Source organism: Macrotis lagotis, chromosome 6 (assembly GCF_037893015.1).
Source record: "Macrotis lagotis isolate mMagLag1 chromosome 6, bilby.v1.9.chrom.fasta, whole genome shotgun sequence".
In the NCBI taxonomy this organism is placed as follows: domain Eukaryota; kingdom Metazoa; phylum Chordata; class Mammalia; order Peramelemorphia; family Peramelidae; genus Macrotis; species Macrotis lagotis.
In genome coordinates this window covers 74,903,537-74,920,371 of record NC_133663.1, presented here as the reverse complement: position 1 = coordinate 74,920,371, position 16,835 = coordinate 74,903,537, and the positions used below count along the sequence as shown (strand labels likewise).

General features: G+C 36.1%; 1 protein-coding gene across 1 annotated transcript in view; it reads left to right on the top strand.

Annotated features, from left to right (window-relative positions):
* Positions 1-16,835, top strand: part of SPAG16 (sperm associated antigen 16) — a 1,328,678-nt gene that overhangs the window by 74,227 nt on the left and 1,237,616 nt on the right. The window contains exons 7-8 of the mRNA XM_074191443.1: positions 9,900-10,017; positions 15,335-15,404. Of these exons, the coding sequence (XP_074047544.1) occupies positions 9,900-10,017; positions 15,335-15,404 (188 nt within the window). The remainder of the gene's footprint in view (positions 1-9,899; positions 10,018-15,334; positions 15,405-16,835) is intronic.

Sequence of the window (16,835 nt, the reverse complement as noted above, 5' to 3'; positions counted from 1 at the left end):
CTTCCAGTGAGGCAGTGAATCCTGTCTTCATGGTCCCCCCAAAATTCAAAGGATGATAGAGATAAATACCATAGGAGTGACTAGTCCATAATATCTTACTAATGAAGAGACTTTTTGAAGACAGAGCTATTTTGTTTGTCATTTTAATTCTAGTAACTAGCTCAGTTCCTTGAGTATACAGTGATTCCATAAATTTGATTAGATCAAATTTAGATCAAATTAGATCAAATTGAGATTGGATTGATAAAGAATATCATCAGTTTCATAATAGAAGAAGCAGTGTGTTATACATGTAGTAAAAGTGAAGGATAATTATTTGATAGGCCATGATTCTTTTTTTTCTAGATTTTTTTTTTGCAAGGCAATGGAGTTAAGTGGCTTGCCCAAGGCCACACAGCTAGGTAATTATTAAGTGTCTGAGGTCAGATTTGAACTCAGGTACTCCTGACTCCAGGGCCGGTGCTCTATCCACTTCGCCATCTAGCTGCCCCTTGTCAATGGATTCTTAAGAAAGGAGAGCCTCTAGAATAGTGAAGTTAACCCCTCTCTCTATGGAGGATTTATGGCATGGACAGTGATTGCACAGACATGGATGAATTGAGACCTGTACTATTAGAAGGAGTCTCCATTTTGGTGACATCACAGATTCATGAAACAATTGAAGCATTTAGGAGAAACTTCATTTCTTGCATGTTATTTCTTAGTCAAAAGTGTGTTTTAGGAACTTCAGTTAAGCTGTTGCCTCATTTCATCAGATACCATATAGTTGACTCTTAACAACTAACCTCAAAATTGCTTCAAAAAGGAGTATAATATGCCCTGAACCTTGGACTAAACCTGTGAATTTATTGATATAGGAACTACTCAGGTGGTAATTCCCTCTATCAATATAGGTTGGCACTTGATTTGTGACTTATAGTCTTAAAGATTCTGAGACCTTGTGACTTATCCAGTATCATATAGCCAGCAAATGTCAGAGGTCTTGAGATGAGGTCTTTTGATCAGGATTTTGTTGTGTGATCCATTATTCTGTTTGTAGCCTCAAGTCATTATTCTTCCTTGCCTATGTCTGCCAGCACCATCTCCCAAGAAAGAGAAACTTAGCATGAGTGATAGGACTATCCACTCACTGTTGTATGAAGCCGGGTCTTACAGGGTTATTCCAGCAGTCTTTGTGACTCCTCATTTGAGGTTTTCTTGAAAAGATATTGGAGAGGTTTACCTTTTCCTTCTCCAGCACATTTTGCAGATGAGAAAATTGAGGCAAGAAGGTCATAAAGATAGTGTCTGAGAGTGACTTTGAACTGAGGTCTTCTTGACTCCAGACCTGTTCCTACTGTCCAGATATTGGATGTAGTGAACAAAATGCATGGATTGAGTCAGGAGGTAGCCTGGGTTTAAATTTTGCTTCTGTAACTTAATGGAAGTGATATAATAGAGAGATAGATTGATGGATGTCATGTAGCTTCCCTGAACCTCAGTTTCCTTATATATTATGTTATTAACATTGCCTATTACTATTAATACCTACTCACAAAGTTGTAAGACTCAAATAAAATAATGTATGTAAAGGGTTTATAAACTTTAGAGCTCTTTCTTCCTCCCTCTCCCTTCCTCCCTATCACTCCTTCCCACCTTCTCTCTCACTCTCACTTACTCTCTTTATATTTCTCTTGTTGAAAGAGGCGTGGTCCCAAACCAACCTGTTGGCATAATAATAAGGCAAAGTAGAACTCTGCCATAGAAAATTAAACTCGAGTTGGTGTCTGACTTTGTTCTTTTTTTTTAAGCAATAGAATGTTTATTACAGATATTATTTGAGTTTTACAGTTTTCCCCCAATCTTGCTTCCCTCCCCCCACCCCCACCCCACAGATAGCACTCCGTCAGTCTTTACTTTGTTTCCATGTTGTACCTTGATCCAAATTGGGTGTGATAAGAGAGAAATCATGTCCTTGAAGAGAACAGAATTCTCAGAGGTAACCAGATCAAACCATAAGTCATCTGGGTTTTTTTTTTCCGAATTAAAGGGAATAGTCCTTGTACTTTGTTCAAACTCCACAGCTCCTTATCTGGATACAGATGGTACTCTCCTTTGCAGACAGCCAAAAATTGTTCCCAATTGTTGCGCTGATGGAATGAGCAAGTCCTTCAAGGTTGAACATCACTCCCATGTTGCTGTTAGGGTGTACAGTGTTTTTCTGGTTCTGCTCATCTCACTCAGCATCAGTTCATGCAAATCCCTCCAGTTTTCTCTGAAATCCCATCCCTCCTGATTTCTAATAGAACAATAGTATTCCATGACATACATATACCACAGTTTGCTAAGCCATTCCCCAATTGAAGGACATTTACTGGATTTCCAATTCTTTGCCACCACAAACAGGGCTGCTATAAATATTTTTGTACAAGTAATGTTTTTACCCTTTTTCCTCATCTCTTCAGGGTATGGACCCAGTAGTGGTATTGCTGGGTCAAAGGGTATGCACATTTTTGTTGCCCTTTGGGCATAGTTCCAAATAGCTCTCCGGAAGGGTTGAATGAGTTCACAGCTCCACCAACAGTGTAATAGTGTCCCAGATTTCCCACATCCCTTCCAACAATGATCATTATCCTTCCTGGTCATACTGGTCAATCTGAGAGGTGTGAGGTGGTACCTCAATGAAGCTTTAATTTGCATTTCTCTAATAATTAATGATTTAGAGCATTTTTTCATATGGCTATGGATTGCTTTGATCTCCTCATCTGTAAATTGCCTTTGCATATCCTTTGACCATTTGACAATTGGGGAATGGTTTTTTGTTTTAAAAACATGACTCAGTTCTCTGTATATTTTAGAAATGAGTCCTTTGTCAGAATCATTAGTTGTAAAGATTGTTTCCCAATTTACTACTTTTCTTTTGATTTTGATTACATTGGTTTTATCTGTGCAAAAACTTTTTAATTTAATGTAATCGAAACCATCTAATTGGTTTTTAGTGATGTTCTCCAACTCTTCCTTAGTCATAAACTGTTCCCTTTTCCATAGATCTGACAGGTAGACTAGTCCTTGATCTTCTAATTTGCTTATAGTATTGTTTTTTTATGTCTATGGCCTGTAACCATTTGGATCTTATCTTGGTAAAGGGTGTGAGGTGTTGGTCTAATCTAAGTTTCTTCCATACTAACTTCCAATTATCCCAGCAGTTTTTATCAAAGAGGGAGTTCTTATCCAGGTGGCCTGACTCTTTGGGTTTATCAAACAGCAGCTTACTATAATCCTCTCCTGCTTTTACACCTAGTCTATTCCACTGGTCCGCCACTCTATTTCTTAGCCAATACCAAACAGTTTTGATAACTGATGCTTTATAATATAATTTTAGATCTGGTAGTGCTAAGCCACCTTCGTTTGCATTTTTCTTTTCATTAAGCTCCTGGCAATTCTTGACTTTTTATTTCTCCATATGAATTTACTTACAATTTTTTCTAGCTCATTAAAATAATTTTTTGGAATTTTGATTGGTAGGGCACTAAACAGATAGCTTAGTTTTGGTAGAATTGTCATTTTTATTATATTAGCTCTACCTATCCATGAGCAGTTGATATTTGCCCAGTTATTTAAATCTGATTTAATTTGTGTGAGAAGTGTTTTATAATTGTTTTCAAAAAGATTCTGAGTCTGTCTTGGCAAATAGACTTCCAAGTATTTTACACTGTCTAAGGTTACTTTGAATGGAATTTCTCTTTCTAGCTCTTCCTGCTGTTTCTTGCTAGTCATGTATAGGAAAGTTGAGGATTTATGGGGGGTTATTTTATAACCTGCAACTTTGCTAAAATTGATAATTGTTTCCAGTAGTTTTTTAGATGATTTCTTGGGATCTCTAGGTAGACTATCATGTCATCTGCGAATAGTGAGAGTTTTGTCTCTTCCTTCCCAATTCTAATTCCTTTAATTTCTTTTTCTTCTCTAATTACTGATGCTAACATTTCTAATACAATATTGAATAGTAGTGGTGATAATGGGCACCCTTGTTTAACCACTGATCTTACTGGGAATGCCTCTAGCCTCTCCCCATTGAGTATAATGCTTGTTGATGGTTTCAGATAGATACTGCTCATTATTTTAAGGAACAGTCCATTTATTCCTACACTCTCTAGTGTTTTTAATAGGAATGGAAGCTGTATTTTGTCAAAAGCTTTTTCAGCATCTATTGATATGATCATATGGTTTCTGATAGGTATGTTATTGATATAATTGAGTATACTAACAGTTTTCCTAATATTGAACCAACCCTGCATTCCTGGAATAAATCCTACTTGATCATAATGTATTATCCTAGTGATGACTTGTTGTAGTCGTTTTGCTAAGATTTTATTTAGAATTTTTGCATCTATATTCATGAGGGAAATAGGTCTATAATTTTCTTTCTCTGTTTTAACTCTTCCTGGTTTAGGTAGGAGTACCATATTGGTTTCATAGAAAGAGTTAGGCAGAGTTCCATCTTTCCCTATTTTTCCAAAGAGTTTATATAGGATTGGAACCAATTGTTCCTTAAATGTTTGGTAGAATTCAGTTGTGAATCCATCAGGCCCTGGAGATTTTTTTTTAGGGAGTTCACTAATGGCTTGTTGAATTTCTTTTTCTGAGATAGGGTTGTTCAGGTATTTAATCTCTTCTTCATTTAACCTGGGTAACTTATATTTTTGTAAATATTCATCCATTTCACTTAGATTATCAAATTTATTGGCATAAAGTTGGGCAAAATAATTTTGAATTATTACTTTAATTTCCTCCTCATTGGTGGTGAGTTCACCTTTTTCATTTATAATACTAGCAATTTGGTTTTCTTCTTTCTTTTTTTAAATCAAATTGACCAGAGGTTTATCAATTTTATTGGTTTTTTCATAATACCAACTTTTGGTTTTATTTATTAATTCAATAGTTTTTTTTTGCTTTTAATTTTATTAATTTCTCCTTTGTTTTTTAAAATTTCTAATTTGGTATTTGATTGGGGATTTTTGATTTGTTCTTTCTCTAATTTTTTTAGTTGCATGTTTAGTTCATTGATTTCCTCTTTCTCCAATTTATTCATATAAGCATTTAGAGCTATAATATATCCCCTGAGAGTTGCTTTGAATGAATCCCATAGGTTTTGGTATGTTGTTTCATTATTATCATTATCTAGGATAAAATGGTTAATTCTTTCTATAATTTGTTTTTTGGTCCACCCATTTTTTAAGATGAGGTTATTCAGTTTCCAATTTGCTCTGGGTCTATATCTCCTTGGCCCAGTATTGCATATGACTTTTATTGCATTGTGATCTGAGAAAGATGTATTCACTATTTCTGCCTTTCTGCAGTTGATGATTAGGTTTTTATGTCCTAGTACATCGTCAATTTTTGTATAAGTTCCATGTGCTGCAGAGAAAAAGGTATATTCCTTCCTATCCCCATTCAGTTTCCTCCATAATTTTTCTAACAATCTCTTTACCTCCCTAATTTCTTTCTTGTTTGTTTTATGATTTGATTTATCTAGATCTGATAGTGGGAGGTTGAGGTCTCCTAATAGTAGAGTTTTGCTGTCTATGTCTTCCTGTAATTCTTTCAGCTTCTCCTCTAAGAATCTGGGTGCTGTCCCACTGGGTGCATATATATTGAATATTGAAATGACTTTATTGTCTATGGTACCTTTTAGGAGGATAAAGTTTCCTTCCTTATCTCTTTTAACGCTATCTATTTTTGATGCTGCTTTGTCTGAGATAAGGATTGCTACCCCTGCTTTTTTACTTCAGCTGAAGCAAAATATATTTTGCTCCAACCTTTTACCTTTACTCTATATGTATCTCTCTGCTTCAAATGAGTTTCTTGTAAGCAGCATATTGTAGGATTCTGGTTTTTAATCCCCTCTGCTATTTGCTTGTGTTTTAAGGGAGAGTTCATCCCATTCACATTTTATGTTATGATTACTAATTCTTTATTGCCCTCTGTGCTATCTTCCCTCTGTTTGTATTTTCCCCCTTTACCCCCCCTTTTATCCATATTCCCCAGTATTTTGTTTTTGAATACCACCCCCTTCAGTGTGTTTGCCCTCCTATATCACTCCCTCCCCTTGCTTTCTCCTTTCCCCTTTCCCTGTTCCCTTCCCTTCCTTTTGTTATTTCCCCTTATTTCCTCCACTCCCCTTCCCTTTCTCTGTCCCCCCTCCCCTTTTCCCCTTTTACTTCTTGAAAGGTTAGATGTTTTATAAGTTAACTGAGTATGTGTAGGTTGACTTAAGCCAAGTCTGATGAGAAGAAGATTCAGGTGTTTCTCCTCTACTCCCTTCTTCCCCTCTATTAACATAGGTTTTTTGTACCTCTTAGTGTAATGAGATTTGTCCCATTCAATCCCCTCCCTCCTCCCGTCTCTTTCCTGTCCCCCTTTTTAGGGAGGTAGTATGTTTTTTTTAGATCATTCTATCTAAGTCATAGAAAATTCTGAGTGTCTGACCCTTCTAGCTCAGTATATTCTGTTGAATAGAGTCCAAATTCCTGAGAGTTATTAGAGTCTTTCTCCCTGGTGGAGTTAAAGCCAGTTACATCCCATTAGATATCAGTCTCCTGGATAGGTCATGGATGTCCAGGATTTCTGGCTAGGTATATTCTCTCTGTTAGAGTTACATTTCTCAGGATTCTCAAGATTTATGAGTCTCTTACCCCCCCATGCTGGGATATAGCCAGTTTCAACTTGCTGGATCGCATTTTTTTCCTTTTACCATTCCCCCCCCCCCTTTTTTTTTACCTTTTCATGTGTCTCTTGAACCTCCTGTTTGATATCCAAATTTTCTGTTTAGCTCTGGTCTTTTCATCAGAAATTTTTGGAATTCTTCCATTTCGTTAAATGTCCATCTTTTTCCCTGGAAGAGAAGACTCAGCTTTGCAGGAAAGTAGATTCTTGGCTGCATTCCAAGCTCCCGTGCTCTTCGAAATATCTGGTTCCAGGCCCTTCGATCCCTTAAAGTTGATGCAGCCAGGTCCTGCGTGATCCTTACTGTTGCTCCTTGATATTTAAATTGTTTCTTTCTGGCTGCTTGCAGGATTTTCTCTTTTATCTGATAGTTCTGGAGTTTGGCTACAACATTCCTTGGTGTTTTCCTTTTAGGATCTTTTTCTGGTGGGGATCGATGTACTCTTTCAATAACTACTTTGCCCTCCGATTCCATGATGTCAAGGCAGTTTTCCATCACTAGATCCTGTAATATTAAGTCCAGGCTTTTTTTCTCTTCAGTGTTTTCAGGAAGTCCTATAATTTTCAGGTTCCCCCTCCTTGATCTATTCTCGAGGTCAGTGGTTTTGTTGATGAGGTATTTCACATTTGCTTCTATTTTTTGATTTTGTTTAACTGACTCTTGCTGTCTCGTGGAGTCATTAGTTTCTGTAGACTCCATTATTTTTAGGGGGGAGGAGTTTTCTTCATTAACCTTTTCCAATTGGTTGATTCTACTTTTGAAAGAGCTTTCCATTCGACCAATTGAGGTTTTGAGAGAATTAATTTCTTTTTGCATTTGCTCATTTGAGGATCTGAGAGAATTATTCTCAATTTGCAAGGTATTAATTGTCTTCCCCAAATTTTCCAGTTGATTTTTAAACTCCTTCCTTATTTCTTCAAGTAAGTCTTTATGTGCTGGAGACCAGATTGTATTCTCCTCAGAGGTTCCAGGTCTCTCTGGGTTGGGGTCTTTCCTTTCCAGGAATTTTTCTATGGATCCACCTTTTCGCTGACCCTTCTTCATTATGCTAAGACCTTGAGTTGGGTGGGGCTGGTTCACCTGGGCTTGGGATCTCTAAAGGCTTTACTGAGTGCAGTTTCTCTGGCTGGCCAGTAGGAGGTGCTGGTTGCCCTCTCCGGGGTGTCTGTGACCTTGGTTGCAAGGCCTTCTCCCTTTGCTTGAGGGAGGGAATTGGAGCTATTGAATTCTTTTGCCTTCACTCAATGGTGGGCTTTACCCTGGCCTGAGGTGATTCCTCCTGGGCTGGTTCTTTTGCTCACACATCTGGGCCTGAGGCAGAAATAATTTGCATTTGTTTGAGAAGAGGCCTTGGTGCAGTGGAGGCGTGGGCTCAGAGTTTCTCAGACCTGAGGAGCCCAGGGATGGTGTCTGCAAGCTTTCCTGCACCAGACCTCTCCCCGCGGCACCTTCCCCAAGCTCCAGGGGGATAGCCCCAACACCAGCGCCTCTGCTTCCTCCCGTACCCAAGCCCCCTTCGTCCAGCCCCACCACTGATCCAGCAGGTCCTGCTCTCAGGCCCTCAGACTCCCGGTTCCGATTCAGCTGTTGGTCTGGCTGATCTTCCCTGGAAGCTCAGACTCACCTGCTGGTACTCAGCCAAGGCTGCTGCGGGAGACAAATCCTGAGGTAGATTTTCCTCTCCTGGCTTTTCTTTCTGGCTTTTCTGGTTCGGATTTCTTTTAAGAGGTTTGTTTCATGTGATAGATGGGGAAGAGATCAGGAGACTTTAGAACTGTGCCTGTCTTCTCTCCGCCATCTTGGCCCCCTGGCTTTGTTCTTTTGAAGGAAAAGTTATTTGAGGGGCTAGAGCCATTGTCGGGAGCCCTGCTGACCTCTCAGTTAACAGGAAACTTTGAAGGGCAACAATCCAGTGCTTGTGTTCTGCTTCAGCTGGTGTGTGAAGAAATTTTAGTTTCTAAGTCAGGATTATAGCTATATTCAATATGGAAAACCTTCATATTTATAATTTATTGAAGTGAATAATTAAAAGTTGATCTTATGATTGCTTGTTGACTATTGAAATAAACTCTGAAATGATGCAAGCCTATCAATTTTGACATGTATTTTCCTACTAAAAGAAAAGAATTATATCACTTTATACAATTATGACTACTTTAAGAATTATTAGAAGATGAAAAAAATTGGAACTTGAAAAACAGACAAATAAGGGAATGTTTCTTCATTTTATAAATGGATTTAATGAAAGTTTCTTTGAATAGTAGGAACTCTGAATTTTATAATCTTCAATGATTTTGGAGGACATTTCCAGAAAATACCTTTAAGCTTGGTAGTAGTAATTATAAGTTCAAGAGAGAGGAATTCAGGTTTAGTGCAATCAGGAAGAATTGGGTTCAAGTCCTGACTCTTATATAATCACCAGGTGACCCTGGGTGCAAATCTTTAAGATCTTAGAAATTGAGGAGGAAATGATCTAACCTGAATTTCAATATTTTTAGTGTCCTACATGGAGCAAAAATATCAATAACAAAAATCCAGTGGAAAAATAGTTATGCTGATATTTTCAATGAAAAGATATAGTGAATGTTCTATCAAACTAGCAAAAGTATATTTTAAAATTTCTTTCTAGTAAAGTTTCTATTAAACCTCAGCATTTTAAAAATTGTTAGTCTATACTGAATTTTTAAAAATTCTACAATGTAATATGGCACAATATTTTATTTTCATATTTAGTTTGAGCCTAACAGTATTCCTGTTTAAACTGTTTTAGTTAGGCATTTGGGAGAGCTTAATTTTATATTTGTCATACTGTTTTTACTTAGTTTCATCATAGATGAAATTTTTTTCTTTGTCTATAATTTGTATTCTATCTTTTTGAAACTAATTTCTGAGTTGAATGAAAAATACATCATGTTTTCTCTGTTGCAACAGACAGTAGACATATACCTTGAAATGTAGTCAAACATGGCAAATGCTTTTTGTAGGAAATATAGAACTAGTTATCTCATGACTAATGTGGTTTTTTTCCCATATTGCCTAGAAGCGGTTGCATGCAAAATAATACTTGCTATCTTTTGAGTGGTGACCTTTGTATGGTTTATTTGTAATCCTGTGCAAAAAACCCATTTAGATGGAAATCACTGATTTAACTCAATTGCCCTTTAAAATGCAATTGGCCTTTTATTTTTTGTAGGTTGAAGTTACATTATGCATCATATGAGCCAACTATAAGGGTGTTGCATGAAAAGCACCATATTTTACTGAGGCAGAAAATGCTTACCTCCTTGGAAAGAGACAAAGCAGTTGGGCAGGTAACGAGATGATTACTCAAAGCTCCCACAAAAAGATCTTCCTTTTCCCCCCTACAACTTATTTTTTCTAGAATTTAGAAAAAAGCAAACTTTGCTGTATTCTCCATGATATAGTAAAATAATTTGTTCTATTAATTATGCCTTTATTAAAAAAAGAATTTGGAAGTGTTCTTACCAATATCTTTTAACCACTAAAATATATAGTTCTATTGACATTTATTCTATTTCTTAATGTATAAAAGCAGAATTTTCAGGACTGTACATATATTTTTTCCATAAGAAGATACTTTATATGCCTTGTTAGCAATAAAGTTTTTCATTATATTGTACTTTATGGTTTTAAAGAGCATGTGATACATTATCTTCTTGTAAATGTGATTCCTTATTGTTTTCTAACCTATACCAGGCTTCTTTTAGACTCAGTCTTCCAGACTTTGACATAGATTTAGGAAACTATAAGAGAGGCAATGTGGTCTAGAAAAAAGAATGTAAAGATTGGAGGAGACTTGGGGTCAGGGTCAACCTGTTATCTAGCTGAATAACCTTAGGAAACCTGCTCAATTCAACTAACATTTGCTAAGTGTCTGCCAAGTCCAAGCAAAATACTGGAGATACAAAGATATAAAGCAAGATTCCTGCCTTCATGGGGCTTATATTCTAATAGTAATAGGAAGTATGCACAAAAGGCTGAATATAGACAAAAGAGAGATTATGACAATGCCCCAGGACAAATCAAATTGAGAAGGGAAAGTTTTTCTGTTTGGGGATCAGAAAGGACTTCAAGCATAGGAGGACACCTGAACTAGACCTTGAAGAAACAAGGGTTTTGCCATGATGAGTTGAGTTGAAAGTGTAATGTAGAGGCTGCAGGATGGCCAGGACAAAACATACTTGAAAGAAAGTACCATGAAAAGGTTGTTTGGAGCTAGTAAGTAGATATAAGCTTTAAGGTTTAGGTTGAAGAATTTCTATTTTCTACTTTAGACCAGTAATTCTCAAACTTTTTGGTCTTGGAGAAATACTCTTAAAAATTTTCTAGGACTCCTCAATGAACTTTTCTTTATGTGCATTATATCTGTTGATAATTACTACATCAGAATTTAAAAGTCTTAATATTGTTTTAAAAATGAACTTGACTTCTTATACCCCTGAAAAAGTCTTAGATCCCTCAGGGGTCCCTGGATCATACCTTTGAGAACTGTGCATAGGCAATTGGTTTCTGAGCAAGAGAGTCATATGGTCAGACTTGTACATTAGTAAAATTGGCATCTGTATGAAGGTTAAAGTGAGGTAAGGAGAAGAATAGTTAGGAGACTGACATAATAGTCTAGGGAACAAGAAATGAAGTCCTGAACTAGGGCACTGGAAGTTTTAGTGAAAAGGACAGGATGAATGTAAGGCAATATTGTGAGATAAAAGCATCAGAATTTTTCAATCAATTGCATATTGATAGTGAGAAAGAGGGAAAACTCAAGGAGTGACTCTGAATGTTCAAGTTTGACTGGAATGATTTTGATTAGCTTAGCAGAAAAAAGAAAGTTGGGAAGAAGGTCAGTTTTAAGGTGAATAGGAGGAAGTTTTTTTAGTCTTGGACATGTTAATAGGACATCTTGGTAAAGATATACAAAAAGCAGTTGGAAATCTGAGACTTGCCCAGGAACACGATGATATGTTTTCTATTTAGACTGGATGACAACTGCAAGGAGGTAGCATAACTGAACCTTAGGAATGGATGAAATCATTTAATCATTTCAGGGTCTCAATTTCAATATCCAATAGGGATAATAACTGTTCTTCCTATCCTGTCTTTTGAGAGAAAAAAATGAGAAAACATTTTGAGTTTTTAAATAAATAAATAGTATTGATTATTATCATTGTATTAAAATGACTGGCATCTTATTTCTATATTTCATAACCTGTTCTAGTTCTAGCCTAATTCTAGAATTAAAGAACTGGACTACTGTATTATTTAAGCTCAAAGTTTGTTTTCTGATCAAGCAAGCCACTCAAGTACCAAGTTGGAGAATATTTCAAAGGAAATCCAGGATAATTTTAGAGCTAATTAAAGTTTGTGTGTTCTTGGCGTTTGGATATAAAATGTAGACCAAGATTCAGGACTTTGCTTTGGTATGCCCTGAAAGAAGAGTCATCATATAAGGTAGAAAACATATCTTTTATGATAATCCAGGAAGCTTCTTTTTTCCCCTGATTATGGTGGACTATGTTCTACCTCTAGTGAAGTTTTGTACTGCTGACATGGAGTAGATTGGCATTATTGAATATTCTGTATTTTATTTACTGATATCTTTCAGTTCATATTATTAGAACTAGCTTTGTAATTTATATTTAATTGATGAGTTCATAAATCCAGTTCATAGTTTATAAAAGTAAGTTTTATGAAGCATTTATTAAAAAAAATTAGTTGTAGGGGGTGCAGAGCCAAGATGGCAGCAGGAGAAGAGCCTCTCAGGTGCTCTTTCCAAAATGTTTTAAAAACCTTAAAATTATGACTGACTAAATTTTTGAGAGAGAACCCATAGATCCAGTGAGGCAATTTTCCAGCCCAAGGTATCCTGGAAAATAGTGGGACAACTGTGTGGGAGGGGCAGCACTATGCCAGAGCAAAGGAACCTCATTCTCCAGGGAACAGCACCAGGGTGCCTGGGAATGCCAACTCCTGGCAGCAGAAGCAGTTTCCTGAACTGCACCCCAGGGAGCACCAAGCACAACTTGGAAGATCAGCAGTGAGACCTCTACTAGAGCTAGTGTGAAGCCCAGGCCCTTAGGATGGCTGTGACACTCAGGGAAACCCAGATCCCATGGAGCCGCCCAGTTGGAGCCTCCAGGCAGCTGTACCCTGAGTGCTCAGCCCACCAAAGGTAAAGGAGTGGAGGGAGACTGAGGTCTGTCCTCTGTCCCTGGAACAGGACTCAGGGGCTTTGACCACATTCAGACCCTGGTCATAGTCTAGACCCCACATTAGAGCAGGGACCCCCCCTCATAGAGCCATGGCTGAGGGGTGGGCTTGTGATCATTCACAGATCAGGAGAGCAGTCAGAGCCTCACACACTGAGGTCCTTGGGGTGGGGTGGATGTGTGGCCCAATAATACTCAAAAGCTCAGGAAGCACCACAAAACCAGGCACAGGATGGGGAAATTAGTAAACAGAAAAAAATGAACCTGACCATAGATAATTATATTGGTCCTATGGAGGACCAATCTGAACATGAGAAAATCTAAGCTTCTGTATCTAAAGACTCCAAGAAATATAGAAGTTGGACTCAGACTATGACAGAGCTCAAAAAAAGATTTTGGAAAATCAAGTAAGGGAGATAGAAGGAAAAATTGGGAAAACAAATGAGAGAGATGCAGGAAAAACATGAAAACAAAGTCAGCAGCTTAGTCAAAGAAATGCAAAAAAGATGCTGAAGAAAATAACATATTTAAAACTAGTTTAGGTCAAATGGATAAAACAGTTCAAAAAATTATTGAGGAGAAGAATTCTTTAAAAAGCAGAAGTGGTCAGATGGAAAAGGAGATAAGAAAGCTGTCTGAGGAAAACAAATCCTTCAAATGTAGAATGGAATCTACATAAGGAATCAGTTCTTTTTCCTATTTCTGATCCCTAAGTATTTCTTCCTTAGAACCCAAGTCATGTAGCGAATAAAGAATTCTCTTTTAGAACTATTAGCAACTGTCTAAACAAACTTCTTTCATACATTCCTCTAGCAAGAAATCATTGTGTTTAAATTTCTAAGACTGTTCTTTTTCAAGTATATTAGGAATAAAATCAAGAGTATAATATGTCAATAAGGAAAATAAATACAGTACACATAATAATATAGACTGTCAATTTTAAGTAGGATTTGCTTTATTTCAGATAAACTAGTGTGGATAGCTGATCTCTTATTATTGAAAGTATAATCAGAAATTTAACTTACCATCTCTTTTATTCCTAGTGATAGAAAAATTTGACTTTAGAAAGGAATTTTAGATTTCAGAAATACCAATGAATTTTTCTGATCTACAAATCACTAAAAATTTGATGAAATACTTTGGTTTCCAAAGATAGAAAGAAGGGCATTTTATGAAAACTAATCTATCCTTTGAAGTAATGAAATTATAATCACCAATAAAGAAAAAAGGTTGCTAATGAGTGATAGGCTATAATAAGGAGAAAGGTAGAATAAAATGGATGAAAGTGTTGTCTTGGCATAGCTCTCTCTACATTAGAGAAATGAAATTTTTAAATATTGGGGAAAACTTAAGTATTATTTTGGAATGGTTTAATTTCCATTCCACCAATCAAAACATTTTTAATATAAAATATATTTAATTCAACTAAGAGCCTTTGTGGGCAGAGTATCTAAATGAAAATATTAAATCTAGGATAAAACTTTTAATAGTAATATTTGCCTCTTCTATAGATATAAGACTAATTGAAGTAAATTATATGTCATTTTAAAATCAAAAGAAACAGCTTTATAAAAGCAAAGTACTATGTTATTAATGTCCAGCAGTGTGATATAGTGGAAAAGTCCTGGATTTGGAATCAAAATAATTGAGTTCAAATCCTATTTTGTGAATTTCAATCATATGACCATGAGAAGAAGGTCACTTATCCTTTCTGAGCATCAGTTTTCTCATTTATAAAAAAGAGTTAATTATACTAGTACAAGGTACTTTACAGGACTTTTTGAGCATTTAATGTGATAATGTTTGTACTTTGTGGACCTTAAAGCATTTGATAAATGTAAGCTATTATTAGGAATTGCAAAACTGTTTGATTCATAAAATCATATAAATTATTTTTTACTAAAGGCACTTTTATAAAGAATTCATTTTTCATGTCTTTATATAATTAATCAAGGATAAATGAATAACCTCCATTAAAGTACTACTCTGATATCATCATTGTATGGAGATGACCTTGTTTTTTCAGAAGCTGTACCACATGAATATAAACTCTAACAGGCCCTACCTAAATAAAATCTAGATTTATAAATTAGTAAGTTATATATTGTGTATTTGAAACTTGGAGAATCTCATCATTATCATTATACCCATAATGATGATGGATTAATTCAACTATAGCACCTCTCTACTATCTACTGTGTTTTAGGATGATTGTAGCTTAAATCAGTGGAAAGATTACCATATTGATGGTAGTTATAGATCCTTGAAGTTTTGAAATTAGATAAGCATTGCAATCCATTTTGATACTTTATGATTAGGTTATGTCTATTAAAGTCATGTGTTTAATTTTTATTAATAATACAAGAAACATAACTTTACAAATATCTGTTTTATTCTTTAGATTACAGGACTTCAGACAACATTAAGGAATTTGGAAACAGGACATAGTGTCCAGGTTCCTGAGATAAGAGGTAAAACAACTTTAGCATATCCCCAAACCAAATATATGTTTATTTTACTTAACAAGAAAAACCCAGGGGCGGCTAGGTGGCATAGTGGATAAAGCACCAGTCCTGGAGTCAGGAGTACCTGGGTTCAAATCTGGTCTCAGACACTTAATAATTACCTAGCTGTGTGGCCGTGAGTAAGCCATTTAACCCCATTTGCCTTGCAAAAAACTAAAAAAAAACAAAAACAAAAACAAAACAAGAAAAACCCACATGATAGAAATGTTTGTCATGTACTAAACAGTTCAGTGGGTATATAAAAATAAGAGCTATGTAAAAATAATTAGAGAAAGGTAGCCATAATCAGGTTGTTGGAAAGAGGAAAAGGGAACATGGTTCAAGAGTGAAAGATGGTGCTTTAAATTGTAAAAGCCTATTAATGAGGAAGTAGTTAAAAAACCAAGCATACAACTGAAGAGCTGTAGCTATAGCTCCTCTCTGAGGAGCTCTGATTTTAAATTAATTTTAACCAAAAAAATGAAGGGGTATAAAGCAAACAAAGAGAATTCAAAAGAATGGCAAAAATCTGTAAGATTGCCAGGAATGATAAAACCTCATCACAAGGCTAAGGATAACAAAAAAGAGAGATTTCTTTAAACCTGTGAAGATTTCTTGTGCAAAGTACAAGAACTTAGATGAACTCTGGTTCCTTCCAATTCTAAAGTTCAGTGATTCCACAGATTGTTTCATAACTATAAGTAAAATGACATAATAGTATATAAATTTTTATTTTTACTATTAAAATTTCTTCTGTCTTTGATATAGAGGTGATGATGAGCATTCTGAAGTACTTCTGAGATCCTAATAGCTTCTACTCTTCCCCAAGCCTGAACCTAAAAGAATAGATAAGAAAAGCACCTAGTCAGCTCTAAGGAGATTGTCAGCACTGATAGACTTAGACTTTGCATTGCATTGGTTTCATCTTCATTTTGATCGGTCAGCTTAATAAAGTGAATTTTTCTTAATACTTCTCTTTGTTACTATCTCTCATATTTCACCAGTTATTAAGACTTGGTGGCTCCCTCAATCTCTCTTCCCTTTTCTCCATTCACAATCTCTTTCCTAATTCTGGCCCTCATTAGCTCACAGGACTATTGATCTCACAGGATGATATCTTGACTTGCATGTGAATTGGATTTAGATGAAGCAGAGCCACACCAGCTTTCAACCTCACTCTTTTTTTTGAGTCATTGAAGTCCAGGGGTAGTACAAAAGTCAAGATGACAGGCAATGACCTTGGATACAGTGAATGTTCACCTTGGCATATTTGATGGCTGACCAAGCTCTAAGTACTCTACTGGCCTCCTTAAGCTACTTTCATGGCATTGGAACAAATTGTTTACATCTGTCTGTTTGGTCAGGGAACGTCTTTGCATGCTTAGGGAAAACATCCCC